General features: G+C 36.2%; 1 protein-coding gene and 1 pseudogene across 5 annotated transcripts in view; both read left to right on the forward strand.

Annotated features, from left to right (window-relative positions):
• KPNA5 (karyopherin subunit alpha 5) overlaps positions 1–22,154 on the forward strand; it is a 53,672-nt gene that overhangs the window by 13,745 nt on the left and 17,773 nt on the right. For 3 of the 5 annotated variants that reach the window (XM_005551660.5, XM_005551659.5, XM_015448586.4), the window contains 4 exons: positions 1,639–1,733; positions 5,218–5,349; positions 8,282–8,370; positions 20,488–20,587. In XM_005551660.5, the coding sequence (XP_005551717.3) occupies positions 1,639–1,733; positions 5,218–5,349; positions 8,282–8,370; positions 20,488–20,587 (416 nt within the window). Of the gene's footprint in view, positions 1–1,638; positions 1,734–5,217; positions 5,350–8,279; positions 8,371–19,455; positions 19,537–20,487; positions 20,588–22,154 lie in introns of those variants that run through there. The other 2 variants (XM_074036929.1, XM_074036930.1) reach the window with 2 other exon arrangements.
• On the forward strand, positions 16,260–16,355 carry LOC123573291 (U2 spliceosomal RNA; annotated as a pseudogene).

A 22,154-nucleotide genomic window follows, 5' to 3' on the forward strand; every position in this document is an offset into this window, starting at 1 on the left:
AAGACAAAATTTCTGTCCATTAAATTTAAAACAAAATAGGATAATATATTTATGATTTTCTTTGGAAATAAAGAAAAAACAAGAAAGTGAAGGTGGTAATTGCAATCCTATAATTTTGTTTTGATTTTTTTAAGGTGGAAGGTAAAATGATTAAGAATACTTACTGTTTTATCCTGTCGATGTTTTATAACAGTATAAGTTAGGATCTGGAATTCGTTTTTCCATTTTGAAGAATTGGGGCTTTTCATTTAGAACACCCAAACAAAACTTGATGGGTGTAACTTTACTAACTTTGCAGAAATTTTCTAAATTTTGCCCAAGTTAGAAGAATAGCAAATTTGTAGAACAATGAAAAGGAAGAAGGAAGTCTGTTTCTAAGTAAATCTTTCTTAACAATTGAAAGCAAGGTTTCTAGGATTTAAGCTGACTTAAAACTTAATGAAAATATTTTTCTATATCAAAAAGAACGATTTGTACAGATGTTTTATATCCACCATTTGCTTATTCATCCTACTCATTAAACGCAGTATGTTAACATTAATATATGAGTTCTTTATGATCAGTAACACAGTCAAATAGAGGAAGTAAGAAGAAAAGGAAGAATCAGAAGTGGAAATGAGTATTCTCTTTTGCATGACTACATGAATACATAACTCAGTAATATGCAATTTGGCTGGTGGATGCAGGGCAAGGGAAGGAACCATGATGATATAATGAGTTTGATTTTGGGTATGCTGTATTTTGAAAGAAGGTGTGAAAATTCATTTTAAAAGTTGTGAAAATAAAAATACATCTTATAGTCACTTAGGAATATGGTCTGAAATCTAGGAAAGGAGAATTCAGCTAAGAACAACGAAGCTAAGGTTGTTAGGTTTGTGAATTATCACAAATAGTAATAATATCTGGTACTTGAATTAACAAAATAGGTACATTTTCTAAGATGAGAATAAACAGGAATAAGACTATCCCAAAGGGGCACCAATAGGGAAGTTACGGAAGAACCACAGAGGGTACGTTTTGCTGAAGCCAAGGTAGAAGAGAGAGTTCTTTATACTTAGATGACCAGTACCTGAAATGTCTTTGTCTGGATTTTATATAAGCTTCCTAGATATTTTATGATTCTCAAAAACTGTCTGCATTTCATGAAAATTATCAATAATTGTAGGCAGTCTATTAGCATTTCTGTAAAAAATAATTCCCGGACAAAAAAGAATCTCGTTTGACAGACATTAGGTAAATTGTGGTTGATAATGAAGGAGATATGCTTAGAAATTGAGGGTAGTACTGTAAAGAATTAGTGGCAACTTTATTCCTCAGTTGGTATTTTGAGTTTTGGACAGAAATAATCAGTGTTTTGAAGGTGTCTTCAATAGCCTTCAATTTATAAAATTTAAATGTTTATGTAGGAAATATTTTTAAAATTTCTTGCAGTGAATGAGAAAGTGGAATTTGCAAAATGTACAAAAAAAGTTATACTCTGGAGAAAATTTGACTTCAATTACATCTAGCTAAGGGTTTTAATCTTGGGTCAGGGAAGCCTAGGAAAGAGTTATTTTATGTGCCCTGTTAATGGACACAGGGACCAGATTGTTTTCTTTTTGTGTATTTGTAATAACTTAAGTCTTTTTAAATTTTTAGAACCTAATCCACCAATAGATCAAGTTATACAGAAACCAGGAGTTGTACAGAGATTTGTGAAATTTCTTGAAAGAAATGAAAATTGCACTTTACAAGTGAGTCTAAAGTTTTCTTTCTTAATTTTTCTCTAGAAATGACATGTTAAAGTTTCTAGTGAAAGCAACTTCTGCAGTATTGACTCTATTGTAAGCATTAAGTAAATACTTGGTAATTAAAAGAAAAGGTAGTGCCACCTGTCTTGCCTTGGACATGGTTGCAGTGCTAGTTTTTTCTAGGAATTGTTATTTTATTAAGCAATTTTGGAAAAAGTATATAAAATCATTACTACTGTTAATAAACAATTTATAGTTGTTAACCTTTAATAACTTTTTTGTTTTAGAAAACTTCGGACTAAAATGTTGTTACATTTATTTTGATTCTTAGCTAGCCAGGGTTCTAACTTTTACCTCTTAAAACACTTTTAGCTGATTGATTAGTTCTTTTTTTCAAAACAGAATAAATTAGTATTTAGTGTTATCTAGTAGAAATATGATCAGAGTTAAGTTTGTCATAAAGAACATGGGTTCTTAACCATGATATAGTTACAATTTTAAGATGTCTTCCAAATAATTTGCTACTAATGGTAATTTACTGAAGTTTGTGAATATTTTAATGTTAAAAAAAGATTGGTTTTCCTGACATTCATTGCTATGTATTTTCTTAAGTCAGAGTACAGGTTGGAATTTTATCTGTGTATCAGGAATTGCACAAGACATACATCTAACTTATAAATGCTATTGTCAATAATGGAGGACTGTTACTTCAGTAACAATTATTGAATTTAAGACTTAAGAGTAGTGGTCTACCTAGCTGAATAATTTGGGAAAGATCCTCACATTTTAGGTATAAGCAAAGGAATGTATTGCATGTGTGAATGTGAAAAATTGTTGAGAATGTTTACAATAAGAGTCTCTAAGAGGCTACTTTAGTCATGTTACAGTTTTATTGTCAATTATTTTGAATTAGAGATCATGAAATCTGGTTCCATGGCTTTATACAAGCCCTAAGTCCAGACTAAAACCCAGACCTCTTGATACCTATTATTTGGCTTTTTAATTCCAATTGAAGGAAAGAAGAAATGATTGAATGTGAATAAGTAAAGTTATTGAGAACTAGTTTGAGCCACGCATCATGTAAGATATTGTAGTTCCAAAATTCAGATGTCCTGTCCAGAGAAATTCCTCACTTTCTCCTGGGAAAGACAGACATAAAAAAGATCTGTGGTAACGTCATGTCCTTAGTGCTCTAACAGAGCTATAAACAACGTACTCTGGGGATACAGAACATAGCAACTTACTCTGTTTAGGGGAAGTTTAAGTTTAAGACTTCATAAAGGTAGTGTTGCAGGACTAGTCTTGAGGATGAAGGAGCCTTTGGCAGACTGAAAAGAGGAAAATTAATACTAGGTTTAGAAGATAGCATGTGTAGACAGCACAGTGTGGGAAGATTTGCTGGGCATGGTGGTTCACACCTGTAATCCCAGCACTTTGGGAAGCTGAAGAGGGAGGACCTCTTGAACCCAGGAGTTTGAGACCAGCCTGGGAAAATAGTGAGACCTCACCTCTACAAAAATAATAAAAGTTAGCTGACTGTGGTGGCATGCACCTGTAGTCTCATCTACTTGGGAGACTGAAGTGAGAGTATAACTTGAGCCCAGACGTTTGAGGTTACAGTGAGCTGTGATCACACCACTGCACTCCAGCCTGGGCCCTGTCTCTAAATAAACAAACACACACACACACTGAGAAGTTAAACATTTATTAATCACTGTAATTAAAAACTATAGAAATTCAACAGTGTGGTCTTGGGACAGCTACATGTTGTGCCATGTTACCCAAGCACATGTGAAGCATGTTAGTTCATATGATTGGTCCATCTAACTAACAGATCTCACACTGGGGGCCTACAAACAAGTTTTGTTGGCCTGCGCATGTTTTAAAACGTGAATTAGATATTAAACGTTAAAAAATTGGGGGATTGGCCGGGCGCGGTGGCTCAAGCCTGAAATCCCAGCACTTTGGGAGGCCGAGGCGGGTGGATCACGAGGTCAGGAGATCGAGACTATCCTGGCTAACATGGTGAAACCCCGTCTCTACTAAAAATACAAAAAAACTAGCCGGGCGTGGTGGCGGGCGCCTGTAGTCTCAGCTACTTGGGAGGCTGAGGCGGGAGAATGGCGTGAACCCGGGAGGCGGAGCTTGCAGTGAGCCGAGATCACGCCGCTGCACTCCAGCCTGGGAGACACAGCGAGACTCCATCTCAAAAAAAAAAAAAAAAAAAAATTGGGGGATTTCAAATGAATATCCAGGTTTTTGACTCCTTTTGACAAATCAGAGGTGTTGCCATTGTTGTCAGATAGTTAAAATGAAAGGAGGCTGAATAGGCATTCTGTCTCTATTTTCTTTTTTTAACTGGAAAGTTTACCTTTTTTTAAAAAATTGTAGCCATACGCTCTAGGTTTTCACAGTTGTCACTTGCTTATCACTCGTTTTATGTTTAATTGGTTGCTGGTAGACTTCTGACTTTACCAGTCTCCACTAAGGCTTTCTGGGGGATACTAGGGGCAAGTTTGTAGAGTAACCTTTTAGTTGTCCACTAGTTTATTTCATTATCTACAATTGGTTAGAACTATGGTCTCCATTATTTTTAAATATAAATTCCCTTTAAAATTTGTTCTTAGTCCTAAACGTAAAAGTAACTGTACTTTTTAGTATTTCAGTAATGCCTTTGGGTACATTTTTTGTTACTTATAATGACATCTACATTTATGTGAAATATTAAAAAAATTTTTTTCATGGTTAATTTTATATGTCAAATATGTGAAATATTTTTTAAGCTATAGTCGCTGCTTAGTTTGCCTTTGGATTTGTGGGTTGCTTTCAGTAATTCACTAGTTCATTGTTTTGGAGCCATGGTTGAATTTTCTCAGTTGCTTTTATTTTAAATCCATAATGTATATATATATTCAGATTTTAATTGAGTTGATATGAGTAACTTCTCAGAGACTCTGCAGCTTAAAAAAATACCAGAAGTCCCAGCACTGGCTCTGTTAATAATGAAAGCTTGATGTTGGACGGATACCTAAATCTCTCAACTTCTAATTTTTTTGTTTCTTAAATAAGTAGAAAGTTACATGATCTGTAGAGAAATAAGTACCTCTTATGATTCTAAGTGTCCTGAACATACTGTTGTTACAAGTAGTGTCTCGTATTTGTTTTTAAACTGCTTGCTTTAGAATGCTTGGCTCTGTAATAATAAAGAGGAGTTTTATGAATTATAAATTCAAAGGTGTTTATATATTGTTGATTTTGTATATTTTCATTACATTTTTATCAGTTATCTCTTCTGTAATCAGTGATCTTTGATGACAATTACTTTTTTTCCTAAGAGTTTTTAATCCTTAAATCTGACTTCACGGTGAACCTTATTAAGTCAGTCTTTCACAGTTGTCCTAGCAGGTCTTTACTCCCTCTCTTTCCTTCTTTGCCTTTCTGGCATTTCTTTGGTTCTTTCCTTTATTTTATCTTTTTTTCTTCTTAGTTTGAAGCTGCATGGGCATTAACTAATATAGCATCTGGAACTTTTCTGCATACTAAGGTAGTGATTGAAACTGGGGCTGTTCCAATTTTTATCAAACTTCTTAATTCTGAACATGAAGATGTTCAAGAGCAGGTACGTTTCTAATTTGTATTGTTATATGCACTAGAATTCAGTTTTCTCTTGAAAGTACCATTTGTAATTACAATGTATAATTCATTTTTGTTTCTAATTGCTGTATATTGCATTAAATTACAGTAGTGCTTTTGGTGTTAAGTTAGAAGGGAGGAAGAATGAACAGTTCCAGACATAATCCTGGGTTCTCTATAAATGTGATTGCAGCTAGCATAGGAATTACTATTCCTGTTTATAAAAGTGCATACTGAGGCTGGGCATGGTGGCTCATGTCTATATTCTCAGCACTTGGGAAAGCTGAGGCGATCAGATCACTTGAGGCCCGGAGTTCGAGGCCAGCCTGGCCAACATGGCAAAATCCCAGCTCTGCTAAAAATACAAAAATTAGCCAGACATGGTGCCACAGCTCCTCAGGAAGCTGAGGCACAAGAATTCCTTGAGCTTTTGGAGGCAGAGGTTGCAGAGAGCTGAGATCATGCCACTGTACTTCAGCCTGGGTGACAGAGCGAGATTTGTCTCAAAAAAAAAGTGCATACTGAGACTCAAAAGTTAGTAACTTACTTAAAGTCACAATGAATGTCAGAGCTGGGTTTTAAAGCGGGACTGGTTTGACTTCTTGTTCTCTGCGTGTATGTAGATTATTTTGTTGCTTGTTTTAAGAGTATCACATTACTTTGAATAGAACCATTTTTAAATAAATTTAATAAAGTTTTGTTGTAAGAGGGAAAATTTAATTACATATAATTGTACCATCTGAATAAAATCAAGTCATTTGACATTTTTGTTTTGCGTCATTTTTATGTATATGAATCTGTTGATCTCTCTACCATTTTATTCATTTCATTTTATATATATATTTTTTCAGTTAACACTAACATTGGGAGCCTTTTCTTATGGCAGTAATTATTCTTCCAAGGAAATTTTACTGATTACTCAATATCTGCTCAGACATGTACCATAATTTGTTATCTATTCCTCAATTGTTGTACACTTGGATTATTTCTAGCTTATTGGTGTTGTTAATAATATGAATATCATTATATGTCATCACTCTTTATGTGCCTTTTGATTATTTTACTAGGAAAAATGACTACCCTGTCAAAAGAAAAATTTTCTTTTTTTTTTTTTTTTTTTTTGAGACGAAGTCTTGCTCTTGTCCCCCAGGCTGAAGTGCAATGGCACGATCTCGGCTCACTGCAGCCTCCGCTCCCCAGGTTCAAGCAATTTTCCTGCCTCAGGCCTCCCGAGTAGCTGGGATTACAGGCGCCTGCCGCCACGCCCAGCTAATTTTTGTATTTCTAGTAGAGATGGGGTTTCTCCATGTTGGCCAGGCTGGTCTCGAACTCCTGACCTCAAGTGATCCGTCTGCTTACGCCTCCCAAAGTGCTGGGATTACAGTCGTGAGCCACTGTGCCCGGCCAAAAGATAAAATTTTTAAAGCTCTTACTATGTATTTCAAAGTCAGACTCCAAGAATGTTATACCAATTAAGATCTCCACCAACAGAATATTATCCTCCACAAGGTAGAAAATGTCTTTAGTTTAAAGGTTTTTCTTAAAAACAAACAGAAAAATCTTAGGTCTAGAGTAGATGTTAAAAATACTAACTTATATTTTAAACATTGAAATAAAACTTTCCCAATTGAAAAGTAGCATGTCTACTTTTGTACTAACACGAAAAGTTTATGGTGTTAGTACAAAAGTAAATGATAAAATAATATGATAATTTGCATTTGCATAATTTCTTACCTAATTGAAATTTAGTAAATCAGTATGTGTTCTGAGAAACACATTTTCATCATTGTGCATATTCCATGGAGTCTATTTACACAGACCTAGATGGTTTGTAGCATGGCCTTTTGCATCCAGTCTACAAACCTATACAGCATGTTACTGTACTAAAAATGCTGTAGGCAGTTTTTCTTTTTTTTGAGACAGAGTCTTGCCGTGTCACTCAGGCTGCAGTGCAGTGACATGATCTGCGCTGCAACCACCACCTCCTGGGTTTCAAGCAATTCTTACGCTTCAGTCTCCTGAGTAGCTGGGATTACAGGCACCTGCAATCACACCCAGCTAGTTTTTGTGTTTTTAGTAGAGACGGGGTTTCACCATGTTGGCCAGGCTGGTTGCAAACTCTTGACCTCAAGTGATCTGCCCACCTCACCTCCCAAAGTGCTGGGATTACGGGCATGAGCCACTGCACCTGGCCTACTATAGACTATAGTGGTAAGTATTTGTGTATCTAAAAATACAAAAGGTACAGTAAAGATACGGTGTTACAATATTTTGAGACTACCATCTTATATGCAGTCTGTTATTGACTAAAATGTTATGCAGTGCATGATTATAATTGGAAAATGTGCTAGATAGATATATTTTGTCTTTCTGTGTAAATTCAGAGTAAACTATGCTCTTTGTTGAACAGTATAGATATTTCACTAGTACGCAAGGAAAACTGTTTTTTTGGAGACAGAGTTTCACTCTGTTGCCCAAGGTGGAGCATGGCTCATTGCAACCTCTGCCTCCTGGGCTCAAGTGATCCTCACACCTTAGCCTCCCAAGTAGCTGAGATGACAGGTGCATGCCACCACACTCAGCTAATTTTTGTCATTTTTTTGGTAGAGACAGGGTTTTACCATGTTGCCCAGGCTGGGTTTGAACTCCTGGTCTCAAGCGATCTGTCCACCTCAGTTTCCCAAAGTGCTGGAATTACACATGTGAGCCACCCTGCTCAGCTGGAAAACTTTTTAAATGTCCTATCTTTCAATTTGAATAAAAATATTAAATTGCATTTTGAAAGTTTTTCTTCTCTACTTTTTTTTTTAACATGTCACAAACTGTTGCTTTGTTCATTCTGTACTAAAATCTCATTCCTGAAGGAAAGCCTCTAATTTAAAATATTGTTTTAAGATAATTTTTTTTTTTTTCCTAAGGCTGTTTGGGCACTTGGCAATATTGCTGGTGACAATGCAGAATGCAGAGATTTTGTTTTGAATTGTGAAATACTTCCACCTCTTTTAGAGTAAGTACTTTATCACAATTAAGTATGTATCAAAAACTATATACTCCACTATATTCTACATATGTAATTAAGTTCTTCAGTCATACTTTTAAATTTGTCTCATGGTTATCAGGCCTACAGTAGCTTGAAAGTAGGTAGAACCAAGAGAAATTTTCAAATTGTTATCTGTGTCTTTTATGTTCTCTTAAACCACACTTAACAGTGGTCATTGCTCACTTGATGCTTACTGATATAAATGTAAAATAATTATTCTGCAAAAACAAGGATATATAGTAGTTTATAATACAATAAAATTTGCATATTGCTATAGCAGGGAATCCTTAATACTTGAACAGATAGTGTATTTAGGATGTCAGTATGTTTTAAATTTTATTAAAAGAACAAAGATTTTAAGATAGAGATTTTTCTTTCAGGATTAGAATTTTACTTAAAGTGATTTATCTAATAGTTTCTCCAACTACTTTATGTATTTTTTTAAAAAAGAAATTACCCTGTAATATAAGGTCCTTTATAGAAATGACATAAAAATTTTTGAAAGACAGGTTTATACATATTGTTTATGATTAAGAGGATCTTTATGTAGGATAAATGCCAATGGCAGGTAGTGAAGAAAAATACTAATCAAGGAGATGGTTAGAAGTAAATATTTTACTCTTCGTTTCTGCGTGGAGGTACATTCTTCATCCTCTCCAGCTGAGGAATTGAATAGGAAGAATAAATTTCTAGACACTAGTTTTCATAAAACATTTTACTGTAGCTTTCTGTGGACAAGTTATTTCTTGGCATGATTTCATTTAACCAGTATTAATCGAAGATCTGTGTGCAAACCACTGAACCACTCACTATAATTTCATTTATTATGGGCTTAAAGTTAATGGTCCATATTATTTTAGAATTTAGCTGAGCTATAAAAGAGAGTACTGATTTAGAGTTCAATATTAATCCTTTTGAAGTCTGTACTATTAAAAACATTTCTTAAAGTTTCAATTTGATACTTGTCTCACCTGATATATGTGGTGTATAAATTAACTGAGCAATTTTTGTTTTTGTTGTTCTGTCTCTATTTCATTTTATTATTTGTTGATATCTCAAGTAGGTAGTGGTTTATGAAGTAGTAAACATTTCTTAGGTCTAATCTCTTTAAGTGTCCTAAGGTGCTTTTTAACCATGATTGCAGAAACCAAACTAAAAAATAAAATGAAGGAAGAATAACCAGTACCCAGCTATGTAGTAATAGTTATAAAAACAATTTCAGGCTGGGCGTGGTGGCTCATGCCTGTAATCCCACCACTTTGGGAGGCCGAGGCGGGTGGATCCCCCGAGGTCAGGAGTTCAAGACCAGCCTGACCAACATGGAGAAAGACCCCGTCTCTACTGAAAATACAAAATTAGCCGGGTGTGGTGGTGCATGCCTGTAATCGAGAGGCTGAGGCAGGAGAATCGCTTGAACCCGGGAGGTGGAGGTTGCCCTGAGCTGAGATCGTGCCGTTGCACTCCAGCCTTGGCAACAAGAGTGAAACTCCATTTCAGATAATAATAATGTAATAATAATAATTTCCAAAAAGGGTATTAGAAAGTTGGAAAGTTTCAGAGTTTCATTATAAAACTTCATCTTAGTTGCAAAGTATTAAAAAAAATAAGAAAGATAGTTAAAAGGAAGTTAAGTTAGATACTCTCACTGGAGTTGGGCAAAAGGAAAAGTTTTCAGCTTAAAAAATGATTATGCATTATTTGTTGTTCACATTGTAATTCATATTTGGTAATGCTTAAATAAATGTAAAACGAATGTGTCATTTTATCTGTTCTGTTTGAGTGATATTTTAATTTATTTTATTAGTATTGATTTGATTCTCAGTAAGTCTTTTCCTACTATAAACTATTCCGATACAACTTTGCTGTAATTTAACTCAACTTTATAATGCAGCATATTTGTACTTTCTCATAATAACTCCATTAACACAAAAAAAGAACAATAATATACAACAGGGGTTGGCCAGCTTTATCTCTTAGGCCAAATCTGGCTGGCTTCATGTTTTTGTAAATTAAGTTTTATCGGAACACAGTCACACCTATTCACTTACTTAATGTCTTTGGTTGCTTTCATGCTATATCAGCATAGGTGAGTAATAGAAACAAGAAAGAGGGCCTGCAAACCCTAAAAATTTGTCAACTCTTAGCATACAAAATCAGTATAACTATTTTATTTCCAAATCTGTTTTATTTTGGAGAAATCTCACATCTGTTTTTAGGAAAGCCTTTAGAACAGAAACTTTTTTTTTAGTGTGGTAGAATACATGTAACCAGTTTAACCATTTTAAAGTGTACAATTTGGTGGCGTTAAGTAGATTTGCAACATTGTACAACTATCACTACTGTCTAGTTCCCGAATTTTTTTTACCACCTTAAACAGAAACCCAGTACCCCCATTAGCAGTCACATCCTGTTTTGCCATCACCTTGTGCCTTGGAAACTACAAATCTGTTTTCTCTCTCTATGGATTTGCGTATACTGTATATATCACATAAGTGGAATCATACAATACATTACCTTTGTGTCTGGCTTCTTTTACCTTACTGTTTTCAATGTTCATCCATATTATATTGCATGTATCAGTACTTAGTTCTTTTTGTGGCTGAATTATATTCCGTTTTATGCATGTGCCACATTTTATTCATTCATTAATAGATGAACACTTTGGTGTGTCCACCTTTTGACTACTATAAATAGTGCTCCTATGAACATTCATATACAAGGTTTTGTTTCAGTACTGGTTTTTAATTCTTGTGGGTATATACGTAGAAGTGGAGTTTGCCAGGTAATATAGTAATTCTATCTTTAATTTTTGGAGACTACTAAACTTTTTCACAGCAGCTATACCATTTTACATTCTGCTAGCAATGTATGAGTGTTGTAATTTCTCTATATCATCACCAACACATATTATCTGTTACTCTGATTTAGATCTTCTTAGTGGGTGTAAGTTGACTTTTTCATTTCTATAAAAGGGTCATTGTCATTTTGATAGGGGCTTCATTTACTTTGTAGATCACTTTAAGCAGTATTGCCATCTTAATAATATTAAGGCTTCCAATTCATGAACTTGAGATATCTTTTGATTAATTAAGCTCTTTCATTTTGACAGTATTTTGTAGATTTTAGTAAACAGGTTTTATACCTCTTTGGTTAAATGTATTCCAAAGTATTTTATTCTTTTTATTCAAATGTAAATGAAATTGTTTTCTTTATTTCTTTTTTGACTTGTTCCTTGGTAGTATATAGAAATACAACTGATTTTTGTGTGTTGATTATTTATTTATGTATTTATTTTATTTATTTTGAGACAGGGTCTTGCTCTGTCACCTAGGCTGGAGTGCAGTGGCGTAATCTTGGCTCACTGCAGCCTATGCCTCCCAGATTCAAGCGATTCTCGTGCCTCAGCTTCCCAAGTAGCTGGTATTACAGTCATGTACAACCACACCTGGCTAATTTTTGTATTTTTAGTAGAGATAGAGTTTCACCATGTTGGCCAGGCTGGTCTTGAACTCCTGGACTTAAGTGATCCATCCCCCCTTGGCCTCCCAAAGCTCTGGGATTACAAGTGTGAGCCACCACACCCAGCCTGTGTATTGATCTTGTATCCTGCAACTTTGTTGAATTTATTAGCACTAATAGTTTTTTTGTGGATTGTTGTGGATTTCCATATATTAGATCATGTCATCTGTCAATAATGGTAGTTTCATTGCTGAGCATAGTGGCATGTGCCTGTAGTCCCAGATACTTGGGAGGCTGAGTAGGGAGGGTCATTTGAGGTCAGGAGCCTCCTGGGTTCAAGTGGTTCTCATGCCTCAACCCTCCCAAGTAGCTGGGAATACAGGTGTGCACCACTATACCAGGCTGATTTTTGTATTTTTAGTAGAGATGGAGTTTCACCATGTTGGCCATGCTGGTCTTGAACTCGAATTTGAGGTCAGGGTCATTTGAGGCTGTAGTGCACTATGATCATGCTTGTGAATAGTCACTGCACTCTAGCCTGTGCAACATAGCAAGACCCCATCTCTAAATTTTTTGTTTTTTTACAGATAGTTTCATTTCTTGCTTTCCAATTTGGCTGTGTTAATTCTTTTTGTTGCACAATTGCTTTGGATAGAGCTTCCATTACAGTGTTATTTAGAAGTGACAAAAATGAGTGTCTTTGTCTTCTTATCTTGGAGTAAAAACTATAACTCTTTCACCATTCGGTGTGATATGAGCTATGGTTTTCGATACATGCCCTTTATCCTGTTGAGGTAGTTTCCTTCTATTTCTGGATTTTTTTTTTTTTCTTTTTTTGAGACGGAGTCATGCTCTGTTGCCAAGCTAGAGTACAGTGGCACGATCTTGGCTCACTGCAACCTCTGCCTCTTGGGTTCAATTCTCCTGCCTCAACCTCCCAGGTAGCTGGGACTACAAGCGTGCACCACCATGCCCAGCTAATTTTTGTATTTTTAGTAGAGACAGGGTTTCCCCATGTTGGCCAGGATGGTCGTGATTTCCTGACCTCGTGATCCACCTGCCTCGACCTCCCAAAGTGCTGGGATTACAGGTCCAACCTGTTTAGTGTTTTTATCATAAAAGGATGTTGAGCCCTTTTAAATACTTTTTGCATCCAGTTGAAATGATAACTTGTTTTTTAAATTCATTATATTAATATGGTTTATTATTTTGATTGATATTTGTATATTGAACCTTCCTTGCATTCATTGGTTAAATGCCATGTGGTCATAGTATATGCTGCTAAATTCAGTTTCCTAGAATTTTGTTGAGGATTTTTGTATGTATATTCCAAAGAAATATTTTTTCTTTTGTAACTTTTGTTTTGACGTCTTTGGCTTTGGTATCAGGGTAATGCTATCCTCATAGAATTGATGAGGAAGTGTTCTCTTATTTTTTAAAGAAAAAATTTGCAGTTACATAGTAGGTGTGTGTATTTATGGGGTACATGAGATGTTTTGATATAGGCATGCAATGTGAAATAAGCACATCATGAAGAATGGAGTATCTGTGCCCTCAAGCTTTTATCCTTTGAGTTACAAATAATCCAGTTACATTCTTTCCATTATTTTAAGTGTTGTCTTATTTTTTGAAAGAGTTTGAGAATTATTCATTAATGTTTGGTAGAATTCACCAGTGAAGCCAACTGATGCTGGACTTTTCCTTTTTGGGAAATGTTTGATTAGAATTCTATATCTTGTTATAGTTCTATTTAGATTTTCTATTCTTAAGTCGGTTCGGTAGTTTCTGTGTTTCCAAGTGGTTTTTCGTTTCCTCTAGCTTATCTTTCTTGGCTTTTGATGATAATATTCTCATATAATTCTTTCTTGTTGTTGAAATGCTGATAGTAGTGTCTCTACTTTCATTCTTAATTGTAGTAATATGATTATATATGGAGTCTTGCTCTGTTGCAACTGGAGTGCAATGGTGTGATCTCGGCTCACTGCACACTTCGCCTCCCGGGTTCAAGTGATTCTTCTGCCTCAGCCTGCCAAGTTGCTGGGATCACAGGTGCACACCACCACGCCTGGCTAATTTTTTTTATTTTTGTAGAGACATGGTTTCACCATGTTGGCCAGGCTGGTCTTGAACTCATGACCTCAGGTGATCGCTTGCCTCAGCCTCCTGAAGTGCTGAGATTACAGGTGTGAGCCACTGCACCCAGCCAAATTGTAGTAATATGAATCATTTTCCTTTTGTCCATCTAGATAAAGGCTTGTTTTTGTTGATTTTTTTTTTTTTGGTCAAAGAACTACCTTTTTGTTTAACTGATTTTCTGTAGTGTTTTTCTATTCTGTATTTTATCTCTGGTCTTAACTTTATTTTCTTCCTTCTGCTAGCTGTAAGTTTCATGTACTCTAATTTTTCTAATTTCTGAAGGTGGAAGGTTATCTTTTTTCATATGGGTGTTAAATTTTTTTCTGAGTATTAATTTCACTACATCCCTTAAGTTTTGGTGTGTTTTTATTTTTATTTATCTCAAAGTATTTTCTCTCTGTGTGTGTCTGTGTGTGTGTGTTTTAATTCGCTAGTTATTTAAGAGTATGTTACTCTACTCATAGTTCTGAATTTTCTAATTTTCCCTCTTTATTTTTAGTTTCATTCCATTGTTGTCAGAGAAGGTCCTTTTTATGATTTCACTTTTCAAAAATTTATCAGGGCCAGAGCCAGACATGGTGGCTCATGCCTGTAATCCCAGCACTTTGGGAGACCAAGGCAGGCGGATCACTTGAGGCAGGGATTTGAGACCAGCCTGGCCAGCATGGCGAAACCTCATTTCTACTAAAAATACAAAAATTAGCTGGGCTTGGTAGTGCATGCTGGTAATCCCAGCTACTCAGGAGGCTAAGGCAGGAGAATTGCTTGAACCCAGGAAGCAGAGGTTGCAGTGAGCGGTGATCATGCCACTGCACTCCAGCCTGGGTGACAGAGTGAGACTCTGTCTCAAAAAAAAAAACTTATTGGAGCTGGGTGTGGTGGCTCATGCATGTAATCCTAGCACTTTGGGAGACCAAGGCAGGCAGATCACTTGAGCTCAGGAGTTCAAGACCAGCTGGACAACACGGCAAAACCCCATCTCTACACAAATACAAAAATTAGCTGTGTGTGGTGGTACGTGCCTGTAGTCTCAGCTGCTCAGGAGACTGAAGTGGAAAGATAGCTTGAGCCCGGAGGCAGGCAGAGGGTGCAGTGAGCTGAGATTGCATTGCTGCACTCCAGCCTAGGCAACAGAGTGAGAACCTGTCTCAAAAAAAAAAAAAAAGAAAAAAGAAAAAATTATTAGATTTGCTTTGTGATCTAACATATAATGTATTCTGGATAATGTTGCATGTGCGCTTGAGAAAAAATATATATTCTGCTATTTTTGAATGGAATGTTGTCTAGATGTCTGTTATATCTAGTTGATTTATAGTGTTGAATTCCCCTATTTTCTTATTAATTACCTACCTAGAAGTTCTGTCTATTATTTGAAGCAGCATATTGCTCTCTGAAATTTTCATTGCACAACTGTCTTTTTCTCACTCCAATTCTGTCAGTTTTTGCTTTGTATATTTTGGGGCATTCTTGTTAGACCATGTAAGTTGTTTTTGTTTTGTTTTTGCTTTTTTTTTTGAGACGGAGTGTCGCTCTGTCGCCCAGGCTGGAGTGCAGTGGCGTGATCTCAGCTCACTGCAAGCTCCACCTCCCGGGTTCAGGCCATTCTCCTGCCTCAGCCACCCTAGTAGCTGGGACTACAGGTGCCCGCCACCATGCCTGGCTAATTATTTTTGTATTTTTAGTAGAGATGAGGTTTCACCGTATTAGCCAGGATGGTCTTGATCTCTTGACCTTGTGATCCGCCCACCTTGGCCTCCCAAGTGCTGGGATTGCAGGCATGAGCCACCGTGCCCGGCCTAGACCACGTTAAGTTTTTAAGTGATACTTCTTTTTTTTTTTTGAGACAGAATCTTTCTCTGTTGCCCAGGCTGGAGTGCAGTGGTACAGTCTCGGCTCATTGAACCTCCGCCCCCAGGTTTAAGCTATTCTCCTGCCTCAGCCTCCTGAATAGCAGGGACCACAGGCACATGCCACCAAGTCCAGCTGATTTTTGTATCTTTAGTAGAGATGGATCTCACCATGTTGGTTAGACTGGTCTCGAACTTTTGGCCTCAGGTGATCTACCCACCTTGGCCTCCCAAAGTGCCGGGATTACAAGCATGAGCCACTGCATCGGGCCCATGTGTTACTTCTTCCTGATAGATTGACTTTTTATCAATATATTGTGTTCTTCTTTGTCTCTGAAAACAATTTTTGACTTACAGTCTAGTTGGTCTCATATTAGTATAACTGTTCTGGCTCTGTTATTATTTGCATGGAAAATCGCTTCTCGGCCTTTTGGCTGAGATCAAGTGTATTATTTGCATGGAAGATCTTTTTCTATTTCACTTTCAACCTATTTTTGTCTTTGATTCTATGAGTCATTTGTAGACTGCATTGTAGACTTATTATGGGTTTTGTTTTGTTTAATGTATTCTGCCAGTTACTGACTACTTTTGAGAGTTTAATTCATTTACATTTATAACTACTGATAAATGGGGACTTACTGTTGCCAGTTTATTATTATTATTATTATTATTATTATTATTATTATTATTATTTGAGCTTTTGTAGAGACAGAGTCTCATTATGTTGCCTAGGCTGGTCTTGAACTTCTGGACTCAAGCAATCCTCCTGTATTGGCCTCCCAAGGCAAGGGGATTATAAGTGTGAGCCATAGCACCTGGCCATTGTTATTTGTTTTCCAAATGTCACTTTTTTTTTTTTTTTAAATAATTTACAGTATTGATTCCTTTCTTGTTTCCTTTCCTATTTTTTTAAAAGTTTTTTTTTTTTTTAATGGTTACTCTAAGGAGTATAATTAACACTTTAAACTTGTAACCACCTTGATTAAATTACTCGCAGTTTACCTTCAAAATTATACAAAGAACACTACTCCTATACATTTCTGTCTCACCCTTCTTGTTATTGCCACAAATTACAATATTACACATTGTGTGCCCATTACCCTAGATTTATAATTTTTTTTTGCGTTTTACTTTTGAAAAAAATTTTATTTATATATTTATTTATTTATTTATTTATTTATTTTGAGACGGAGTCTTGCTCTGTCACCCAGGCTGGAGTGCAGTGGTGTGATCTCGGCTCACTGCAAGCTCCACCTCCCAGGTTTATGCCATTCTCCTGCCTCAGCCCCCTGAGTAGCTGGGACTACAGGCGCCCGCCACCATGCCTGGCTAATTTTTTGTATTTTTAGTAGAGATGGGGTTTCACCGTGTTAGCCAGGATGGTCTCGATCTCCTGACCTCATGATCTGCCTGCCTCGGCCTCCCAAAGTGCTGGGATTACAGGTGTGAGCCACCGTGCCCGGCCCCTGCATTTTACTTTTAAGTCATGTAGGGAAAAAAAGAGGATTTACAAACCAAAAATTCTGTAATACTAGCTCTTAGAGTTACCTATGTAGCTATCTTTAGCAGTATTCTTTATTTCTTTGTATGGTTTTGAGGTATTGTTTATTGCCCTTTCATTTCAGCATGAAGGATTCCCTTTAGCTCTTCTTGTAAAGCCAGTCTGCTGGTGATGCCTTTCCTCAGCTTTTGCTCATGTAGGAATCTCACTTTCTCCTTCTGTTTGGAAGGATTGTTTTGCCAGATATTCAAGTCTTGGTTGAGAGTTTCTTTCAGCACTTTGAATATGTCATCCCATTGCCTCTGTCCTTCATGGTTTTTGATGAGAAATCAGCTATTGATCTTTATGTGGAATCTTTGTATACTATGGGTCACTTCTCTCTTTTTGTTTTCAAGATTCTGTCTTTGTCTTTTGATTACATGTGTCTTCATGTGTATCTCTTTGAGTTAATCCTTAGAGTTTATTTTGCTTCTTGGATATGTAGATTCATTTCTTTTATAAAGTTTGAAAAGTTTTCAATAATTATTTCTTCACATATTCTTTTCGGTCCTTTTCTTCTTGGATTTCCATTATGCATATATTGGTATACTTGATGGTATTTTGCAGCTTTCTTAGATTGTGTTCATTTCTTGTCATTCTTTTTCTTTCTGCTTCTCGGTTTTAATAATTTCAGTTAACCTATCTTAGGGTTGTGGATTCTTTCTTTTCCCTGCTCAATCTGCTGTTATACCCCTCTAGTGAATTTTTAATTTCAGTTTTATACTTACAGCTTCATAATTCCTATTTAGTTCCTTTTTATAATGTCTGTTTCCATAGTGATGATTCTGTATTTGTTGAGACATTGTTTTTATAGTTTTCTTTAGTTTTTTTTGTGCATAGGTCCTTTAGCTGTTTTGAGTGTATCAGACAATGAATTTAAAATCTTTGCATAGTAAATCCAATGTCTGTGATTTCTCAGGGAAAATTTCTTTTAATTTATATATTTCACTGTTAATGGACTACACTTTTAAAATTTCTTTGCATGCCTTATAATTTCTTGTTGAAAAACTGACTGATTATTGTAACTGTGGAACTATGGAAATCAGATTCTCCTCTCTTTCCAGGTTTTCATGTTGCTCTTTGTTGTAGTTATTTATTTGGGGACTTTTAAAATTAATTTTATAAAGCCTGTATTCCTTGTCATGCGTGGTCTCTGAAATCTCTTTTCCCTTAACTCAGTGGGTAGCTAATGGTTTGACAGCAGAGAGTGCTTTAAATATCTGGAGCCAAAAATAAACAAAAAAAGTCTCCAGGTTTTTAAAGATTGGCCCTGCATTGAGCCACCTCTTCAATGCTTAGTCAGGCTGATTACAGCTGTGACTTAGCACTACTTTACTCCCTGCTAGTGCTAAGTCTAAAGAAAAACTAGAAGTGAAAGCGTAGGTCTCTTCATGTTTTTTCTGATTGTGGACTCTGCCCTGGACATGTGCATGGGCCTTCAGATTGTTTTATACATGTGGGAGCTTTTCACATCCCTCATAGCCCAAGTATCTTACTCCCCACCTTTCCAGACAGGTTTTCAATGTGTCCCTTGTTTGCCTCAACTGTATCTTTTGCTCAGGTGTCACATCTCATTCATTTGCCTTTTAATGTTTTTGAGGACCATTCCTTGTTTACAAAGCTACTTTTCCACCCTGAGAGAATTCCTAGTTATGCAAAACAAAGGCAAGCCCTTTGCATCAGTTTTTCAGGGAGCCTCCAAATAGGTCAGAACAGACAAACACAATTCCTTGGAAACAAGTTCTGCTCTACTCCTTTCAGAACCAGGAACCCACAGTGAGAACTCAGGCTTCTGTCTTAAAGGTTGCTGTCAGGCTGGGGAGGGGGTTGGGTAAGAGTAGGTTAAAATGCTGGAAACCTTTCCTACCAGATTTCAGCCCTTTCCTGGTTAAAAGTTATCTTCGTTGCCATAAACTTTTGACTGTCTTCAGAATTCTAATCAACTTGATTCTGACAGTGTTTGCAAGTTTCTTGGTGTTCCCCCAGGAACAAGCACCTGTTCTGCACCATATTTGCATATGTCACTCTAAAACGGGGATTTTTTTTAACCTAGGTTCTTTGTACTTCTAGCAGGTTTGTGGAGGTCCTTAGGAGGTTAACAAAATCCTGAAATTGCATGCCAAATTTTGATGTATGTGCTTTTTTTCTGAGGTAAGGATCCATTATGGTCTCAAGGGGGTCCATAATTCTAAAAGTTTCAAGTACTACTATTTTAGGGGATCTCCTATTTAAATATAAATAACTAAAACATAAAGTTATGCTTTGAAAAAAAAAAAACCTGTAAGTAGTAACTCCTTAGGAGCTGAGAAGAAAAATTCTCATTGTAGATACTCAGTTTCTTAGTAGATACCAAGGTTCATTGCAAACCAGGTAAAAAAATACTAAGACATACTCTGTTAAAAACACAACAAAAGAACTTCCCTTGTCAGTAGGTAATCTTTATATAATTTGAAACTGTATTCCTTGCTTTCTGAATTCATATATTATTTTCATGATTAAAAAAATTAATCTGGCCGGGCATGGTGGTTCACGCCTGTAATCCCAGCACTTTAGGAGGCTGAGGTGGGTGGATCACGAGGTTAGGAGTTCAAGACCAGCCTGGCCAAGGTGGTGAAACCTCATCTCTACTAAAAATACAAAAATTAGCCAGGCGCGGTGGCAGGCGCCTGTAATCCCAGCTACTCAGGGGGCTGCAGCAGGAGAATCGCTTGAACCCAGGGGGCAGAGGTTGCAGTGGGCTGAGATCGTGCCACTGCACTCCAGTGTAGGTGACAGAGTAAGACTCTGTCTCAAAAAAAAAAAAAAAAAAAGAAAAATTAATCTAGTATTCTTTCTTTAATATATATAGAAATAAGTAAATTTCCCATGACATCCTCTTAAGAATTCTTTTAAGAATTCAGATTGTAGATTCAAACTTTAGAAAATAGAACTGTAATATGCTTATTTTGCTTCTGAAAACATAATGAATTTTAGATTCTTTTTTCCTATTTTACTAGTTTGAATATCTTATAAAATATATTGGAGAGAAATTTTATGTTACGATAGCTGAAGAGGAAAAATGAATGTAAGGTGATAATTCCTTTTTTTCCTTTTTCTTGGCAGGTTATTAACAAATTCAAACAGACTCACAACAACAAGAAATGCTGTGTGGGCCCTCTCAAATTTATGTAGAGGCAAAAACCCTCCTCCAAACTTTAGTAAGGTATGAGTAAAATACACAAATTAAAAAATCTGTTTCCATAAACCTAAGTTTCTATATAATAGCTTTTTGATGTTTAAGGAACTCCGCTTTTTGCTTAGTAATTATTTTCTTTATTGACCATACAATGTTTGTACATATACAATATTCAAAAGCTTTACAATACAAAGGAAGTGTCCCTTGTACTTTTCCTAACACACCTTAAATTCCTGTGCCCAGAGGCAGTCACTGCAACCACATGTATGAAGGAATTGACTTTAGAAATCTTCTAGTCTAGTTGTCTCATTTATAGGAAAATAAGTCCCCCAAAAGATTAAATAATTCCTTTAGGTTCACCGTTTGTACTTTTCCATTGTAACTTTTATATCTTAGGGTATCTGTTTCCCTATCTACTGCATTTTGCCTCTAGAAATACAGATGATTAATTAATTCCCAGTTTAGTTTTATTGTTTAAGATGCTGTTAGGAAGGCAGAAAGGGGGTAAATTTTTAGAATACCATTCTACTTCTTTTGAATTTAGTATCTAAATTTAGTATCTAGCACTAAGAGAAGTTTAAACTTTGGTAAAGATCTAGTGATAAAGTTTCTGGGGATAAAAAATAATACATTTGTAATTCACAAAGGTAAATCATGAACTAGTATGCCTTCTCATTTTACTTTTCATTTCATTTCATAAAATATTCAAAAGACATAAACTCAAGAGTTGAGATTTAATAAAAGTAGTAATTTTTATTGTCTATTCACATTAACTCTTAAATAAAACTGGCTCTTCCCCATCCACTGCCCTTCTAGCTGGAGGTGAAGAATACAAAGATATGCAGTGCATTCTGATACTACTGCTGCGATTTGTGCTGACATGCCAATAGTTTTACCTGCCAGTGTTTTTGTACCTTTAGTGCAAATGTCAACAAAATGAAAAAGACGAATGATGTCTTAGTATTATTATGAAAATAGTTTTGACATCACATATACCCCCAAAAGGGTTTTAGGAATCCCCCAGGGGTCCATGGACCACCCTTTGACAACCACTGTCTTACAACAGTCTCCTTGTAGGTAACTACTTGACTGATTCCCTCATCTTTGTTTGCTTAGAAGTCACATTTTTTATGAGCTCTACTGTTACCACTATTTTTAATAATGTAATCTGTCACTGTGGTGCCAGTATCCAAGTTACTGGCGGCAAATCCCTATGGGTCTGCAGCAACCTCAATTCTTGCTTCCTCAGAAGAAATAATTCAACTGAGAGCATTAGGTAGAAAAAGAGACCAAGACAAGTTTCAGAGCAGGAGTGGAAGTTTATTTAAAAGGCTTTAGAACAGGAAAGAAAGGAAAGTACTCTTGGAAGGGACCCAAGCAGGCACTGAGGTCAAGTGCCGTGTTTAAATTAACCTTGATCCTAGGACTATAGACTGGCCCCTTTCCCATGATTCTTCCCTTAAGGGTGTGCTGCCTCCATGCCCAGTGCCCTCCTTACCCTTGGAAGGTGAGCATGAGCAGTGTGTTTAGGAAGTTGTATGCATGCTCATCTGAGGCTTTCTTCCCTTTTCCAATAGTGTGCCCCCCACCCCCG

The sequence above is a fragment of the Macaca fascicularis genome, chromosome 4 (genome assembly GCF_037993035.2).
Source record: "Macaca fascicularis isolate 582-1 chromosome 4, T2T-MFA8v1.1".
NCBI classification, from domain to species: Eukaryota; Metazoa; Chordata; class Mammalia; order Primates; family Cercopithecidae; genus Macaca; species Macaca fascicularis.